This window comes from Oncorhynchus gorbuscha, linkage group LG06, assembly GCF_021184085.1.
Source record: "Oncorhynchus gorbuscha isolate QuinsamMale2020 ecotype Even-year linkage group LG06, OgorEven_v1.0, whole genome shotgun sequence".
NCBI classification, from domain to species: domain Eukaryota; kingdom Metazoa; phylum Chordata; class Actinopteri; order Salmoniformes; family Salmonidae; genus Oncorhynchus; species Oncorhynchus gorbuscha.
The window spans coordinates 21,166,026-21,184,844 of NC_060178.1; the positions used below are offsets into that span (position 1 = coordinate 21,166,026).

At 43.3% G+C, this 18,819-nt stretch overlaps 1 protein-coding gene across 1 annotated transcript in view; it reads right to left on the reverse strand.

The window, feature by feature from the left end:
* ell (elongation factor RNA polymerase II) overlaps positions 1-18,819 on the reverse strand; it is a 42,322-nt gene that overhangs the window by 10,823 nt on the left and 12,680 nt on the right. The window contains exons 2-6 of the mRNA XM_046352617.1: positions 14,043-14,087; positions 9,107-9,228; positions 7,954-8,117; positions 6,541-6,791; positions 800-924 (exon numbers count right to left, since the gene is read on the reverse strand). Coding sequence (XP_046208573.1) covers positions 800-924; positions 6,541-6,791; positions 7,954-8,117; positions 9,107-9,228; positions 14,043-14,087 — 707 coding nt within the window. The remainder of the gene's footprint in view (positions 1-799; positions 925-6,540; positions 6,792-7,953; positions 8,118-9,106; positions 9,229-14,042; positions 14,088-18,819) is intronic.

Here is an 18,819-nt window from a genome sequence, read left to right on the forward strand (position 1 = left end):
AAAAAGTGAGAGTGCGCTAGAGGGGTGGGGAGAGCAGACTAGGGGAAAGGCTAGCACACTGAAGACGAGCAAGCCCAGGCCTGGACCTTGGACTAGTGCCACCTCACACATGGATCAGCATGTGCTGGAACAGTGTTGCATCACAGGCCTTCTGATCATTTTGCTCACTACTCTTGCATGACTACAGCTGGTGTTCAAACTTTAGGGGAGGGAGGGTGGTCAGCTCATAAGCTAGCCAAGCTTAAAGTCCAGTCCAAAAAGACATATGGTTGAAATATATTGCTTTGGGATGACTTCCACAGAAACATTTAATAATTGAGTGTGTGAAATATTCCCTGCCATATTGAGTCCAACAAACTTTGGGTCAACTCCGTAAACCCAGCTAAGACCTCTGCAATGCCTGCTCTAAATTTAGCTGGGATGTGCATTTCCTTACTGCCCCAGATCTTAAAAAACAACTTTTTCCACTGGGTCCCACCAAGAAAAAAAGCCAGCTAGTTCTGTCAACAAAACAGGGCAGAGGGAATACTCAGAGCAGGGATCCACACAGAGAGAGCAGTGCCTGGTTTCAGACTAGAATCTACTATTCCCTGAGCATACCTGGAGCTCCTGGGATTCTATGGAAGTTTGTTTAAACCAACACACAAAGCAGAGGTGATAAACTCCAGAAACCAATGTGGGGATGATCCCATTATTGCTGGTTTATGCTGCTGGCAGTTATTGACATGTGGAGCTACACACAAAATCATTGGTTTAATGTGGCATGCGGTATAATAATATAGCACCAACTAGCACATACCGAACAAGGATCCGCTTCAGAAGTTGCTGGTCTCCCTCAGTGTAGCCTGGCCAGTCCTTCTGAATGTCCTTAAACAAAGAGTCCTTCAATGTGAAGGTGTTGTCTCTCCCATTTAGGTTAGCCACCTAGAGACAAGCGACAGCAATCAGTGTATTACAATAATGCCATGATGCAGTATTCTGGAAGAACGCATTTCCTAAGCCTGTTCTCAAGAAATGCACCATTATTAAATACCCTGCACCACTGGCAGTGACTGACTTGTTTCCAGTGGGCTTCAGGGCCAACTAGGACTTACCTGTAACTACAGGCTAAGCCCTGGCTCTAAGTGTCTTGAAGGCTTGGGTCCTGTGACTAATTTATCAGTTGTGGGACAGAGCTCAGAAGGGCCCTCAGTTTGCCAAGGTCCAGCATACCCAACCTGTTGTGAAAGGCACTCTACCTTATGAGCATGGGTGTTATAAGATGGGTGGCACCGGCCTGAAATATGATTGACCCCATGTGAATTGGGGGGGGGGGGGCACTAAGGGTGGCCAGAGCACTGTCAATCTGGCTCAGATTAGAGAGAAAATACAGTGCGTTTGTTCTGGCAGTTTAGTGGGCTGGCTTTGGGACCAATGTTCCCTCCATTTCCAGCACCAAGCAAATTTCAGGTCTGCTGAGCACAAACTTGGATGTCTTGAAAAGTCAGTGCAACTTCCAGCATGGGTTCGCTGTGAGCACAGAGGCTGTACCTGCTTTAAATTAAAACTAACTAGGGTTGTCCCGACTAAAAATAATCTTGGTCAACCAAGAGTCGTCTGTTCTTTCGACCAATCGAATATATAGATATATAGGAAATTGACATCCTATGTTTTTAAATCAAATTAACTATATGCACTGAGCTTGTATGATGTTTTAAGCGAACTGTTCAATTAAATAATTAAGACACAAAAATGACTAGATTTAGTCTGCCCGCACTGACAAGCAACAGTTGTCTCTCTTCCCTGCTGCTTGCGACCACCACAGAACATCAACAGTGTGTATCGTGCTGCTGAAGCTGCATCATAATTACAGCTATTTCTGACTGAGAAGTTGTTACAGAAATCCCTAATTTGTTTAGGAAAAACAATCCCTATTCCCTCAACCCTTGCTCTCTTTACGTGATGTATGCAGATGACCAACAGGGCCTGACCTATAGCATATCACATTCACATAAATAAATATATTATAACAAACTCTGAACACATAACAGCAAAATGAATGCATAGGACTTGACAAATAAACCTGAAATGGGGGAAAGTTTACTAGTTGCTCAGGAGGTAAAGGGGAAGTCAGATGTGTGGAAAACAATTGACTTGTGGAAAATACTGATCAAGAAAAAGGAGCAAGTGCTACATCCCTATTAGGTGTGTCAAACAGGTGCTGTTATATTACAATACAACATTTGAGCGATTGGAACAATGTAAAAAAAAAAAAAAAAATGAAGCGTACCAGAGAGGCTGTTTATTACAGCAAATACTAAAAACAGTCATTCATTTGTAATTGTAATTTCTGAAATGGAACAGTTTAGGCCTATTTAATATTCAATGGTCACTTTGCTTTTTTTTATAAAAAAAAAACAAATGCTTTGATTGCATTTCAAATCATGAATGACTGTATGCGGTGTTATGACGAACTAAAAATGAATGATTGATACAGTAGCCTATAAAAGTATTGAAATATAGACCTAAGTAAGTTACGGTATTAAGAATTAACAGGATGCGCTCTTAGGCCTACAGCTTGATGGTGGTTATACAAGGCTGGGGGCTCCCAAGCGGCGCAGTGGTCTAAGGCACTGCATTATCAGCCTGGTTCGAATCCAGGCTGCATCACAGCCGGCCGTGATTGGGAGTCCCATAGGGCGGCGCACAATTGGCCAAGCGCCGTCCGGGTTTGGCCGAGGTAGGCAGTCATTGTAAATAAGAATTTGTTCTAAACCGACTTGCCTAGTTTTAAAATATATATTTAAGGCTGCTATACTAAGCCTATTAAATGATAATGAAATTAATTAGCATTAGCAATAACAATAAGGAGATCAAGGTTATAATTATTATGAACAGTGTAAACACAAATTTAATTATAAATATTATCTAATGGAAAAAAGTGTGAAGCCTTTATTACAGCATAGCAAAGATTAAAAACAGACTCATTTGTGGTTGCCTGAGGCTTGGTGCTCACAGAGCCAGTAGGCTATTAAACACACAAACAAGCAGGATCGGTCTTATTTTAGTAGATAAGGATGATTTATAAAGCCAGGCACATTTAACAGTTAGGCTATTTATTAAAGACCTAATTAAGTTGGGGTTTCCTCTCTCCTCACTTTTCTTAGACAATTAAGACAAGGGCTGTTGTCTCATCTCTATAACTCCGCTGCCGCCTCCGGTGCATTGTTCTCAATACCAATATGCTGGATACCTTTGAATTATGCACATAGCAACATGGTCTACGAAAAGGCGCCAATTCAACAGCGCACCAACGTGTTTCAGAATCGCTATCCAACACGGGAGAAAACATGTTATTTGTTGCGCCATTGTTCTTACATATAACCATATAAAACTCAGTAAAACAGAAACGTCCCTTTTTCAAGACCCTGTCTATCAAAACATTCGTAAAAATCCAAATAACTTCACAGATCTTCATTGTAAAGGGTTTAAACACCGTTTCCCATACTTGTTCAATGACCCATAAACAATTAATTAACATGCACCTATGGAACGGTCGTTAAGACACTAACAGCTTACAGACAGACAGTAGGCAATTAAGGTCACAGTTATGAAAACTTAGGACACTTAAGAGGCCTTTCTACTGACTCTGAAGAACACCAAACAAAAGATGCCCAGAGTCCCTGCTCATCTGTGTGAATGTGCCTTAGGCATGCTGCAAGGAGGCATGAGGACTGCAGATGTGGCCAGGGCAATAAATTGCAATGTCCGTACCGCGAGACGCCTAAGACAGCGCTACAGGGAGACAGGATGGACAGCTGATCGTCCTCACAGTGGCAGACTACGTGTAACAACACCTGCACAGGATCGGTACATATGAACATTAAACCTGTGGGACAGGTACAGGATGGCAACAACTGCCCGAGTTACACCAGGAACGTACAATCTCTCCATCAGTGCTCAGACTGTCCGCAATAGGCTGAGAAAGGCTAGACTGAGGGCTTGTAGGCCTGTTGTAAGGCAGGTCCTCACCAGACATCATCGGCAACAACGTTGCCTAACCCACTGTCGCTGGACCAGACAGGACTGGCATTAAGTGCTCTTCACTGATGAGTCACGGTTTTGTCTCACCAGGGGTGATGGTCGGATTGCCGTTTAAGACATCCTCCTCCCTCATGTCGTACCCTCCTGCAGGCTTATCCTGACATGACCCTCCAGCATAACAATGCCACCAACAATACTGCTCGTTCTGTGTGTGATTTCCTGCAAGACAGGAATGTCAGTGTTCTGCAATGGCCAGAGAAGAGCCCAGATCTCAATCCCACGTCTGGGACCTGTTGGATCGGAGGGTGAGGTCTAGGGTCATTCCCCCCAGAAATGTCCAGGACATTGCAGGTGCCTTGGTGGAAGAGTGGGGTAACACCTCATAGCAAGAACTGGCAAATCTGGTGCAGTCCATGAGGAGGAGATGCACTGCAGTACTTAATGCAGCTGGTGGCCACACCAGATACTGACCGATACTTTTAATTTTGATGCCTCCCCCATTTGTTCACAGACACATTATTCCATTTGTTAGTCACGTCTGTGGACTTTGTCAGTTTATGTCTCAGTTGTTGAATCTTGTTATGTTCATACAAATAGCAGGTGACAGTGAGAGGTTGCTTTTTTGCTGAGTTTACTATTTCAGTAGCACATGTCTTAGAGTGATGGACTGTGCCATCCCCACAGCCTCCACAATGGATCAGTCCACTCAGACAGGTGCCAATCAGACAGGTCTCTTGTACACAATGACCACCATTTCTTTTGCAACTTGCTCGACTCAAGAAATCTCGGTTGACCAACAGCCTATCGACCAAACCGGGTCAGTCCTAATTTTAACAGTGGCCAAGTAGACGACTGTGTCTTTGATAATGTAGGCCTACCAGAGTGGCCTACCATAAAAAAGAATGCAGAAAATCCATCCCACAACATTTGAACATGGAAGTTGCTGTTCTATCCTTCAGCCTACATTTCCAGCCATGTTTTATTGTGTTTGATGCAAGAAACCACAATCAAATAAAATGCATTAATCACATACCATCATCACTATAGAGTATATGACAAATGTATGCTACTCTGCGTATTGGCTACTTAGTTTATTCAAGCCTGTCTAGAAATACAATACCCTTTTAATAAGACATAAAAAAGCTTGACTTGCTTTTCAAAGAAGTCTAGGAATGTACACGTTTTGTGCTCTTGTAGGAAGCAACCACTCCCCCATTGTGACCGGAAATGAGCTAACTGGAATAATAACTCATCAACTAGCAAAAAATACAAACATATGGCTACATGGAGCCTTAGTTTTAATCTCAAAACAAGTGCATCTATTCCTGACCGCTTGTGCCTGTCAATGCAATAGAATCCAACTCCGACACGCTCTGCAAAATCTCCTGCATTGTTAGTTTTGCATTAAGGTTGGGTGATATTTGGGTAGAACACTACGATATGTTACTCCAGAGATCGCAATATCATAGTTTTACTACGTTAACAGGGACAAGTGTTTGAAGTTCAATCTCATGCTTCTCTGCTCGGGCTGAAATTTCTTCTGTGCGGCAGAATCAAGGGCTCTGCACGCAGGAACATTGTTTAGGAACATGCGGATGCCTTGGAGCAGGTGCCAAGGCTGTTGGATAGACTGGCTGGCTTTAGGACCATGGAGAGTGCAGCTGCATTGACTGAAACCTGAATAGTGCGAGGTTGAAGATGGATAGCTAACTGCTGTTTGACTTGACAGGAAACTAAACGATTGTTTTTAATCCCAGCGCTCAGCTAGTGTGATGCAGCTAATTGCTGTGTGGCATGCATTTGTCCTAAAATGTTAAGCATCCCTTATCGACTGAGTTGAATGAAGCTACAGCAGCCAAGTTGATAATGTCTGGAATAATTTTTGCTGTTCTCGAAATCACATTTTAAAGCTGAAATCCTTAGTTGCTACATCAGTTTTTTAAAAGTATAAATAAATTACAGATACACCTCTTGATTCTTGATGAATAGGAGCTTAGTTCAACTGTTGTATCCCATCAGAACCCAAAATAAAAGATTGTTTATAAACATTGTCGTAAAATAATGTAAATGTAAACAAACACTGTATAGCCTCAAAACATGGTTAAAACTATCATTTTGATTTCATGAAAGGTAATTCCTTGCATCCATAGCGCTATCTACGAATTTGAATGGTTACATTTCTTCAGGCCCATCAATCAGATTTTTAGCAAACCTAAGCCCATTTTTTATTGTTTCAATTGCGGTGACTAGCTTTAAAACTGTATAGAAATGCAGCTTTCACAACATTTCTTGGGGGGAAGAAACCACTGAACTAACTTGAATATTTTCCCCATGTTAATTTTCAAATGAATTTATTTTAATAAATTAGGGCAGATACAAATTAACACAATGCATCACAATGCATCAATTTTCAAAGCTATTTGTGATACCCCAAGAACCCATGACTAGTTTTTGGTCCCCCACATTAAAAAAATGTCTAGAAAACCCCTGCCTATGAGTGTGACTGACTTTACTAACCTGTTGCAGGAGGCTGTCAAGAGAGTCTTTGTCGAAGGGCAAGAGGCCGTCCTTCTGCAGGCGCAGGATGAGCTCCGGCTTCCTATAGGGCTTGAGGGCCAGCAGGTGGATGAGGCGCTCCCTCAGGGGCCTCTGCTGCGCCGTGCTCTTCTTCCCCGTGCTGCTGGAGATTATGACAGGCCGCGACGTCCGCCGCGACGGAGCGATGTCAGACAGGCCAGGCGCTGGTTTCCGGATCTGCACTTTCTTACCTGAGACAAGAAAAGCAACATTGTTGTGTGTAAGAAAGGTTGAGCCTTTGTGACATCTAACCATGAGAGGTTGGGTTTGTTATGAGAAGTTCTAGGGTCATCTGAAGTTCTCTTCAACAGAGAAAAGAAAACACTCCTATCAGGGTGAACTTTATGAGAGAACCTACGTTGTCTAGAAAGTTACCACAGTACAATTAGTTGAACAAGCTGCTTCCTGGCAAAACAGCCACATTAATCAGACATCTGTGAACCTGTGATGGTGTTTGTGGTGACTGGGCAGTTAGTTGGTTCGTTTGAGTCAGAGACGTAACTGTGTGAAGCTCTGAGCACCTAACCATCCGGCCAGCCCATTGGCCAACACACAGGGATCCATGAGCATGCAATTATCCCTACGCTGTGAGCTCAGCCATTTTCACCAGAATTAAGGTCATACGGAGATATAGTGTGACTAAGGCACAGCTTGGGACTCAAAATAAATTAAACCACACTGTTTCTGACTTCCTCTCCAACAAGTCAATTACAGCGTATCCTAGAAGCTTAAAAAAAAAATGCATAACAGATTATGGTGTTTCGGTTCTAGGTACACTTCTACTTCATTTCTGTTCAGGGCTACTATGGTCTTTACTGAAGTGCAGCAGAAACAGTTTCAGTATGCAGCTCTCCTGAGACTAGTAAAAAGCCCACAGTCTGATGTTCACTTGAAGCAGCCATGCATGTCTCTGTGTGTGCGCGCGTGTGTTTTCAGTGTGGAAATACAATCTCTAGACAGGAGGCAGCTAGGATAGGAGGCTAAAACTGCCACTGGACAGGGCATCACTAGGAGGACGAAGAGCTGCTTGACTGATGCGGAAATAACACCATATTGAATTATAGCCTAGCTGATGAGCCTGCCACTGCTCTGGCTCACTGTCGCGGGACCCAAACACGCCCTAATATGAGACGGCTCACCATCAGCATTCACCCTGGATTTGAACCGACATGAGGGAAAGTGTCACAAAACAAAAACAGGAATGCAAAACCTCTAATACAGTATGCATACAGTATGCATGCAGTATACATATCCTAGACAGGGCTACAGGCCTTTTAAATTAGTAGCCTGTGTTCTGTTCAACTGAGGGCCTTACCACAGCTGAGTGTAAAGCGTAATGTCTTAGGGCCTTACCCACGTATCTCCCCCCAGGCTTGATGACGATCGCACCCCTGCTGCGGGTCTCCTCCTCTGCCTGAGCCATGCTTTGCCTGGCCTTCTGATAGGAGTCATCTGTGGCACACACAGTGATCTTGTCCTGGATCCCACCCAGGCAGTCCAGCTGAATGCTCCCTTCACTGGGACAACGGAGGAGAGGGTTACACAGAAACAAAGACCAACAGGTCAACTCACTCCCACACTTGGGGAGATTATCTTAGCTTCCCTACAAAAACTGAGTCGACATCCAAATGGCATTATCTTCCAGTTTGAGGAACATGTAACGAAAACAGAAACTAAATCAGTGCTTTTATTGCAAAAAAAATGAATACTTTAAAAAAAATGAAACAATTTAGCCTTTCTTTATGCTGCCCAACGCACCTTGCTGTGCTAATATTCATGACATACCACTGCCTTGAGTGCACCATCGTGTGATTGTCTATTCAACTGTGGATTCCCACATTATCAAACCAATGTTGCACCAAATCCTATTCTTTCCTGGTTTTCCCTGCCTTTGATTCCTCCTCACGTTGATGACGGTTTGGCAGGGGATATAACGGAATTGGCAGCCCTCAGTGGCTCTGCCCCGGGTTTATAGCGGAATTAGTGGCTCATGAGGATCCAGGTCGATGGGTGAACTCCAGCCGACCCAGTCTCTCATTAGAAATAGTTGAGGACGGGTGTTAAAAAACTAGACAGTCAGAGCCAGGACTCAGTTCCTCTCCTTCCACCTCAATACGCAGACATCTGGCCCAATTCAATTAATTTGCTCAACATTTGTCTTTGATCAGACTGGGAGGCAAATAGGACAGAAAGCACACATGAGAGCAGATGGCACTCACTGCACCAAAGCCTGTGATCAGGAAGTTGTCCTCCAAACATTTATCAGAACTCTCCTAATCCAGTTCATCTCTTAACCATCTCTTAACTCAATTTAGCCTGTCCAAATATACTTTTTCAAACCTACTGACAGAGTGGAGTCATGGTAGCTTCATTCCAAAACAGAATTCATTTGAAATAAACAGTGTCAACTGTGTTTGCATGCATCAATGCTTATTATGCATGTATATGAGTGATGAATGTCTCATATGTTGAAGAGGATGAGGCCAGTGCCTCTGTGCTCACTCACCTGGTGATGTACTGCTGAATGCAGTCGAAACTTCCCTGTGGGTTGTCTCTACCAACATTGGACAAGTAGAAAGTAAACGTCCGCAGCTCATTTGGATTTTCCGACCGTGGTATTGAGATTTTCTGTGGACGGAGGAGAAAATTATAAATCAATGGCCGACATTCTACACAAGAGTGCATTTAAAATATCAATATAGGAAAGGTCATCCAAAATCTGCTCCATCCAATATATCCAGCAGCTGATGTCACAGATTTAGAGAACAAATCTAACAGTCTTGTTTGCTGAACGTCTCACTCAACCCAACTGTGTCAGTAGGGCGTTTGGGCCACCGAAATCCCGAAAAGCTTAAATGCGCCTTGGGATAGATTCTACAAGTGTTTGGAACTATTTTGGAAGGATGCAACACCATTCTGCCACAATAAATTCCATCATTTGGTGTTTTGTTTATGGTGGAAAACGCTGTTTCAGGCACCGCTCCAGAATTGTTCAATTGGGTTGCGATCTGATGGCCGACACACACAACCTTTGAGAGCCCTCTTTCAAAGTCACGGAGATCTCTTCTTCTAGCCATGGTAGCCCAAATAATGGGCTACTGAGAATTTTTATACATGAAGCATGATGGGATGTTAATTAACTCAGGAACCACATCTGTGTGGAAGCGCCTGCTTTCAATATACTCAGTATCCCTCAATTACTCAAGTGTTTCCTTTATTTTGGCAGTTACCTGTATGTGTACTGTAAAAACAAATGTACAGCATAGGTAGGTGTCTATCATGCATGCATGGTGGCGATGTGGGAGGATGATGAGTAACAGGGTGAGGCTTGAGGCTAAAAGATGGGAATTCATAGCTGAGCTAGGCTAGTCTACAAGTCCCCACTGATCTGTGACATTCTGCTTGTTTAACTGGTAATGGAAGTAAATGTAACAAGGAGTAAATCGTTACACATAGGTATTTCTTAAGTAGTCAAGCCTGCTTAGCCATAATTGCTCTACTGCTCCCACGTTACAGGTGTAGCTTCTAGGCAAACTTGGGAATGAGTGAAATTACCACCTAGACTACTGCCCAGCGCAGAGGCCTCTTAATTACAGGGTTCGTAGCTGGCCCACACATCTGAGGGAAAATAATTAGCCAAACACTGGGCTGCTTTTAAGAGACCCATGTGATGCAGATATTGGGTTTTCTTGTAAAACGGATCCCGATTCCACTATCACTATAGACAGGTGATGGTTGAGCTGTCAAAGTTCCGTTTTCAGTGAAACACACTAATATTCTTCAAACAGTGAGTAGGTTAAACTGGTAGTGAGAGTTTGGAGAAATGAAGACCGATTTTAAAGCCATATGCCTCTCTCTCCTACAATGGAAAACAAATTCTGGAATTTGGGCCTGGACTCCCATGATGATTTTAGTTTTTTAAACCTACGCCTGCTGGGGTAGAGGGTAGATGGGTATGTGAGCAAGTCTGACTTGTCTAACAGGAGTGGAGCTCCAGGCCTGAAAGAAGAACAGAGTGTTGGCTGGGGTAGAGCGAGGCATGGAAGGGGAGAGGGTGGTGTTGTTGGGAGTTCTGGCAGGCTTGCTGAGCAGGATGACCCCTGGCTTGGTCTGTTGGCTCCATGCAGTGTTGGAGAGCTGTGACCCACTGCTCCTTTAACACAATGGGGCTGATATACTCAAAGACCTCTATCTCTGTCTCTCTCCCTCTCTCGCTAGCAGCCCAACTCGGTTTACCCAAGCTCCTAACACGTGTGGAGCCTGCAGGTGGCCAACTATAAATAAACACTGGGCTCTCGGTTATGTGAGACGCTCAGCCTCAGCTCCAGTACAAACCTGCCTTTTATGCTCCACATGAAGAGATCTATCCTTTCACAGTGTGGAGTTATCAACCCATTGCCTTGTGTGTTTATAAGAAACTCTGAAAGGGATTGAACCCATTATTGTTATGTCCAATTGAGGTAGCCTGGATATTGCAATAAACTTACTTCGCAAGAAGAAAACAAAAAGGAAAATGATCATGCTTCCTCATTCAAATGTTCAGCTGAATATGATCGATTCACCATTTCTGATCATGCTTCCTCATTCAAACGTTCTACTGAATATGATCGATTCACCATTTCTGATTGTGCTTCCTCATTCAAACGTTCCAATGAATATGATCGATTCACCACTTCCTGATCATGCTTCCTCATTCAAACGTTCTACTGAATATGATCGATTCACCACTTCCTGATCATGCTTCCTCATTCAAACGTTCTACTGAATATGATCGATTCACCACTTCCTGATCATGCTTCCTCATTCAAACGTTCTGCTGAATATGATCGATTCACCACTTCCTGATTCAAACGTTCTGCTGAATATCATCAATTCACCACTTCCTGATTCAAACGTTCTGCTGAATATCATCAATTCACCACTTCCTGATAACTGAGGTGACTGCAGATGTGCACACCAGACACCCCTCTCATCAGTAAGACTATGTCAATCACACACACACACAATTTACAAGGGTAGTGAGTGTGAGTGTATATGTACAACCTGCGATGATTAAGAGGCAGTGGAACTCACTGGAAGGCAAAGGAGGGGTGAGTCAGTCTGACACAGTACAGGATTACAGAGTCGGGTCCCAGCTGTGAATGTGGGCTGATTGAGGCTCCACGCAACAGATGCCCTGAACCCACTGCAGGCAGGCCGGGGCCAACCAACAGTAATTCTGCAGCAATGGGCTACTGCTTGAGACTACTGGCAGTTATCTATGGACACTGGAACTTCACACAGACGTTACAGTCAGGTGGTGAATTACTACCCTCTCAAAAATACTTTATCAACATGAAAACCAGCGAGCCTCAAACCCACACTACATCTAGCCATAACCAACCGGACAGGTCGGAAGCTGCCTTCTCTCAAAGGAAATGCCAAGCCAAAAGGATGCATTTTATTACCAAAACATGTACTCAAATGAGAAACGGGGAGCATGGAAAGAGGGGTAGTCCATCCTCAACAAAAAGCTGAATGAACAGCACACTCCAGCGCACCCTCTCCACCGCAGACACGGTCACCCACCCTACCCCCTCTTCCATCTGAAAAGCAAATGGATTTTAACAGCTATTTCCAACCCCCTTTTCTCTCTGCCTCCAGCTCCCCTCATCTTTTGCACAGTCCTGCAAACAAAGCCTCTTTTCAGGCCAGGGGCACTGGAGAGGACTGGCCCTTCACAGCAGCTCCTCCTTAGCGCTGTAATTAATGAAACAGCTGAGGGAGAGGCCGTGCAAAGCAGGGGTCATTCATTGCTGACACAAGCCTGTCCAAATACAGCCAGACATACAGCCTGAGGAACTCTGACACACACACTGTCGTCCACCCACACAGGATGTTTACCATCCCTGGCCTGTTTACCTTTCCTGACTATTCTATGAGGTGGTTCTATTATGCCACCTTGACCCTGGAAGTGACTGAATGAAAGCTCTGCCAATATGAATGAATGTAAATGCTATGGTCACACTGAGCAGCCAACACATCATTTAGCAGCAAACCCCCTCACTCCCCCGCTCTCATTAGCATTCCGGTGAACTAATAGAACAGGTTCCTATCCGGCCCAGCCATGATTCAGCCATTAAACACATGCATAATTCAGCACTTCAAACACCCAAGAAAAAACACCATATTTTCTAACCATCTGATCTCTCAAGTTGATGGGAGCAATTACAGATACTCACACTAGAAGCATGAATTGGGGGGGGGGGGTACAGGCATCTGATGAAGATTTAACTACCATATGAAAAACACAGACACTTTAAACACTCTCCAGCTTTATCAAATATTAGACTGAGGGTTTCAAATTTTAATGTCATGTGTACAAGTACAGTGAAACGCCTTTATTGCAAGCGCTAAACCCAACAATGCAGAAATCAATATTAATGTAGTACTAAAAATAACATAAGGTAGAACAAAAACACAAAAATAAGAAAACAGGGAGTAAGCTATATATAGGGTCAGTTCCAATACCATATTTACAAATGGTTCATTAAAAACAAAAACATGGTCGTGCATTGCTTCAAATGAGAGAAAAGACTGTTCAATACTTTTAAAGCACAATCCAATGGCACTGAAACCTCACTTTGTAACCACGTTAGACACTGGATTGCATGTGACCCACCTACCTTCTGTACACGGTACTGTTCAGACAACTTGCTTAGCTTTAGCTTATCTAGGCCTAAACAGTACTTATTATCCAAACAATTTAAATTTGACACATTAGCAACATCTGTGGCACCGCTCCAGTTTATATGTTCTGATGTCTGAAATGAAAACAAATCTAATTTACACTGTCAACACTAACAGTGTAAATGTCACTAACAAACTGACTCACATTAGTGAGGGCTTGTTTGTATGATGGAGAGATGTTGAACCAGCAGCGGTAAATGTCTGGAATGTATACAGTGCTGCTCATACTGAGAATGACAATGCTCGCCTTGAAGAAAATATATTTTTTTCTACAGGCTAATTTGTACAGGCTGATGCTGTCCATAGTAGAAGAGCATGTGATGGGACTTGTCTGGGTAGTGTGTCCAGGCAAGTTCCTTGTCTCTCAGACAGACGTTCTGTCCGTCTGTCCACCATGTGAGGGGAATATCTAGGCCTCCTAGTACAGCCGCTCTCGTCCAGTTCAGTGCAGATGTAATTGTAGCCACGCACGTCGCTGCCAAAATATGATAGGAAATCTAATCCTGCCAGTCGCTCGCAGACAACAGAGCTCACTGCAGCTACAGAGGCCGTCTAGTCAGTACTTGGTTATACACACACAGAACACATTCCCTGAGTTAATGCTTTACCGATAAAAAAATGTAGTCTGTGGTGCAAACTCATTTGCAGACAGTGATCACATAATTTTAGTGCAAAATATAAAGAGTTGTTATTTATAACTGAAATGCACTTACCCCTTGGTTTCCAGTAAATCGGATCAGCGGTTGTGAAGACAGGTCCTGAGAGAGATAGAGGACAAATAAACACAGTCACATGGAAAACTGATCCTACTGAACAAATGGATTTAATGGGTCAAACTTCATAGATCCTGCTTGGTGGGCAAGAAAGAGGACCGTTCAGTAAAGCCCATTCAGGAGACAGGCACATTAAACAGTATAAACACTGTACATTACAATTTAATTTGAACCACATCCAAATGACCACCGGATTACTATGAATATTTAACTAGTCTAAAACGTACAGAAACCAGATAAGTAATCTGGATAATCTAGCTGTCCTTTATGATGGGACTAATCTGTCAAGCAGCGTCACCTTTCCCACAGCAGTAACAGGTGAGGAAGTAGTTGTTCTGCCATATGCATACTACTCACAGTGGACCGCTGCTCGCATGGAACCTTTAAAACATGGTCCTGTTTGGATGAGGTAAAAGCCTTCTGTATTTCATATCAAGCACTCAGTTTACAGAGGTTTTTCTTGAAATTGACTTGCTGTGCTGCTGTAACTAGCCTCCCTAAAATGTCAAGGCCTTGCCATCACTCAACATATTAAAACAGTCTTTAGAGGGTGACAGGATAGAAATGCAAAGCAAACAGCAGACCATCCACGTCAATCAACTGCGCTCCCTTCCCTATTTTCAGATTTCACCTACATAGGCACACAGGCAGACAAAAAAAACTCACATACACAGGCATTTCCTGCAAAACAATCTGTACACAAAAAGAAGCATGCCAGTTGTGCTGCTGTAAAATAAATATGTGGTGTCCTCATTTGTTTTTCATCACTCAGACTATTCAGTGCACCAGTAAGCAGTTGGTACACTGCCAGCCAATCAGAATGGTGTTCCTGGTGCTGACAATTTTGTTGTTGATATTTTCCACTGTTAGCAGCCACCAGATGAGGCTCAGATAAATATGGTGAAGTTATGGGGGACAAACATTAAAGAAATCAAAACTCCATAGATGTTTGCAAAGCACTTGCATAAAATCAGATGAGCAATGAGCATATGACTTGCCTGATCAATGTACTCAAGAGTACAGCCAATCATATTCATTTCATAATGACACAGGCAGACTAAAGGCAGACTATTCACACAACTGAGTTGTGTATAGCCATGTGAATTACCGCACAAAAAGCCTAACACACAACAAAAAAATAGTTGTGACCAAATATTTGTTCTCAGTATAGTAGCTTAGGTAAGTAACAACTTGTACATAAACTTTTATCCATAGCACTGCGGTTCTGGAACGCCATCAGTGTAGTCATCTACAAGCCTTACAGTGTCCGAATGTGTGGAAGAAAAACTAGATGGTTTAAGAACAGGCGCTGGCGTTGAATCAAAACAAGTTACCCCTTTCACCTAAGGTAAACCTTTAAACATATGGCACAATGGGTTACACTGTTAAAGAAGCCATGTTCTGCAGTACAGCAGACCACTGGGCTCATCAGCATAGAGCTTACTCTATCAAGTCAAGCAGACAAAGCAAGAAACACACCACTACTGAACAAACCATTGATTGCATGATAGGAGACTATACAGGAGCAGAACATGATTTACTTGAACAAACCAAAAGTTACTTGTCACATCCGCCGAATAAAACAGGTGTAGTCCATACCGTGAAATGCTTCATTAGAAGACCTTAACCAACAATGCAGTTAAGAAAATATTTACTAAATAAACTAAAGTTGAAAATAAAATAGAAAGGCACACAAAACAATGAGGCTATTCACAGAGGGTACCAAATCAATGTGTAGGAGTGCAGGTTAGTCGAGGTCATTTCTACATGTAGGTAGGGGAAAATTGACTATGCATAGATAATAAACAGTGAGTAGCAGCAGTTTAAGGGGGGGGGGGGGGGGGGTCAAAGCAAATAGTCTGGGTGGCCATTTGATTAATTGTTCAGCAGGCTTATGGCTCGGGGGTAGAAGCTGTTAAGGAGCCTTTTGGTCCTTGACTTGGCGCTCCAGTACCGCTTGCAGTGTGGTAGCAGAAAGAACAGTCTATGACTTGAGAGACAGGTGTCTTGGGACAATTCTTTGGGCTTTCCCCTGGCACCACCTAGTATATAGGTCCTGGATGGCAGGAAGCTTGGCCTGGGCTGTACGCACTACCCTCTGTAGCGCCTTACAGGATGCCAAGCAATTGCTGGCTAGTCTAGGAGACTAAGCACAACATGTTTTCCACTAATCATAGCCAAACTTCAAGGAGGAACATGCCTGACAACTCTGACAAGCAATAGAGGAAGTCCCTCTGGTTTCCTTCCTCATTGACACTTCTGGAGATCACATGTGAATCAGGAAGAGAGGCAAGCCTGCCCGGAGCACAGAGGAGCCTTTGGAAAGAGTAGGGTGACGCTGCCATTGAGCAGATGGTGGCACTGCAGAACATCCAACGGCTGACACTGAGCCCACTCACACTGGCAGATGTGAAAATGGCACGTTGTGAACAGGGTAGCCCCCTGGTCTGTGGACTTTCCCATTACCCAATGTAAAATACAGGTTGAAGTTCTATACATTTATTTGCGGTCTGAAAGTGTATTCTAATCATGGATAACATTTTGACACACAAAGGTAATTTGTGTTTTCAACCACATCCGTAGTATAGGGCAGATTCCGACCAGAGTTAAGTTCACATAATCGAAGGCAATTCCCTTTATGCACCTTTTTCTCCACATGTATTCTGACCTTAAATTGAAGCATGAGATACACATGCTTTTCACTGGCTATTTGTTTTGGGTGGAGATCAAAGTATTTAAGGTATGGCGGAGGTGTCTACAGATGCAACGTATTCTGACCGTGACTTAATTCCCCTCATAATTCCACCACCTTTACGCACAATGAATAAGGTCGACCATCAGTTATACCAACATACATTATTAACTGTCACTTTAGTGGTAGTTTCCTTACATTTTGCATTATTCCATTACAATGTTAGTTTACCTTTCTTTCCTCTCAAGTTTGTGTGGTTGTGCTCAAATCAAAACGTGTAAAAAAGGAATACATTTCCTAAGTCTGAAACGGGCCCTATGTAAGTAAGGTGCTAACTGGCTGAACTCACTTTTTATGATGAATGCAATTGGGCATAAAGAACACGATGCACAATGTATCAAAACCAATTGTGACTGGACGATTTGGAGTGGAATACGTGATGCAACATGAGAATTTCACAAGTAATTTCGAATCCCATAGTCATTGAAACATGCATGTCAAATTTCAGACCAACAGAATAGAGATATTTTCCCAGTACAACCCTGGCCTTTACTGGCTAGTCTAAAACCCAGACCTAGGAACCTGAGCACTAGGTCTGGGGAGGATATCAGATTCTCTAGGACATTTGGAAAGGGGAACAATTTTTATCCAGGGAGGGTCTTCTTCACAGACAACTCTACCAACAAACCATGAGTTCGGGTATGCAGGGGTTAAAATAAAGGCGGGAACTGTGCTCATGTTTAGCTAGGGTAACAAGCGAATACAGCAATAAAGTCACGGGTGACACGCCTCTCATTTCCAACTGACGCTGGAACTTCTACAGACGTGTAAGCTGGAATATTAGTGCATTGCGGGAGGCAACCAGTCTGTAGAGAGACCATTTCCTGAGATCTAGTTTTACCCAGACCTGTGCTCAATCTGAACCAGCCAGCCATTCAATGGAGCCTGCACGTTCCGTCAACCCCACCACTGCAACGTAAAACAGAGCACCGAATTTAGCTCCCCCTCCCCCCACTGACATAGTGCAACACTCAGCCTGTTCATTTGAATGGGCTGCTGATATGTCACTATTCTCTGGGACTGGAGCCAAGAATGTTCCACAGAGCTAACCGTAGGACAGAGTGTGGCTCCTGAACGGGCCATGGATGTTCACAAAACTGGAGAACGGCCATCAGCTGGTGTCACGCAAATAAGAGAAACCTCAACGAGTCTAAGCCCAAAATTATTCTGGGGCGTACCTTGGCATGACGAAGATGAAGCTAGAACAGAGAGTTGGGGTAGGGCTGGGCGATAAATATAATTATTTAGACTCATTCAAATGTATGCTTCTGCACGATTCCAAATGCTTGTGTCGCAAGAATCAAGTTTTTTTATACACTCCGTGTGTGTGTGTGTGTGTGTGTGTGTGTGTGTGTGTGTGTGTGTGTGTGTGTGTGTGTGTGTGTGTGTGTGTGTGTGTGTGTGTGTGTGTGTGTGTGTGTGTATATATATATATATATACACACACACACGGAGTGTTTATGACATGTTCTCATGTCTTTTTGGTCTTGTCTCCTTCACTCCCTCTGTGCACCTTTCCATTTTCCCCAGTGATCTGTATATAATGTCTCCGCCCTAACAATGGGAGTTGTTTTCCCAAAGGCGGGAAGGCAGGCAGCAAGCTTATGTCTAAAATAAGCCCATAGAAACGCATTGGGCTTATTTTGGACACATTTTGGTGAGACACACACACACCCACCAAGCCCGTCCCAATCATTTAAAACAAAGATGAGAGATCACTTCTTCCTCTCTGACAAGTGGTTTCAAGACACTATTTGCGTTGGAGGTTTGGTCCAACAGAATTTGTCGTATGGACACAGAAACAGACTTTATTTTACTGTAATAGAGCATAGAAAGGCTAACAATACTAATTTGTATGTCTCAACTGCTCAAGTTGCATGCAGACACTACCAAAACAGGATTATCAATTAACATTTAATTATGGAAAATGAATGCTCAGTTTTTTGCACAGCCACATCCCGCAAG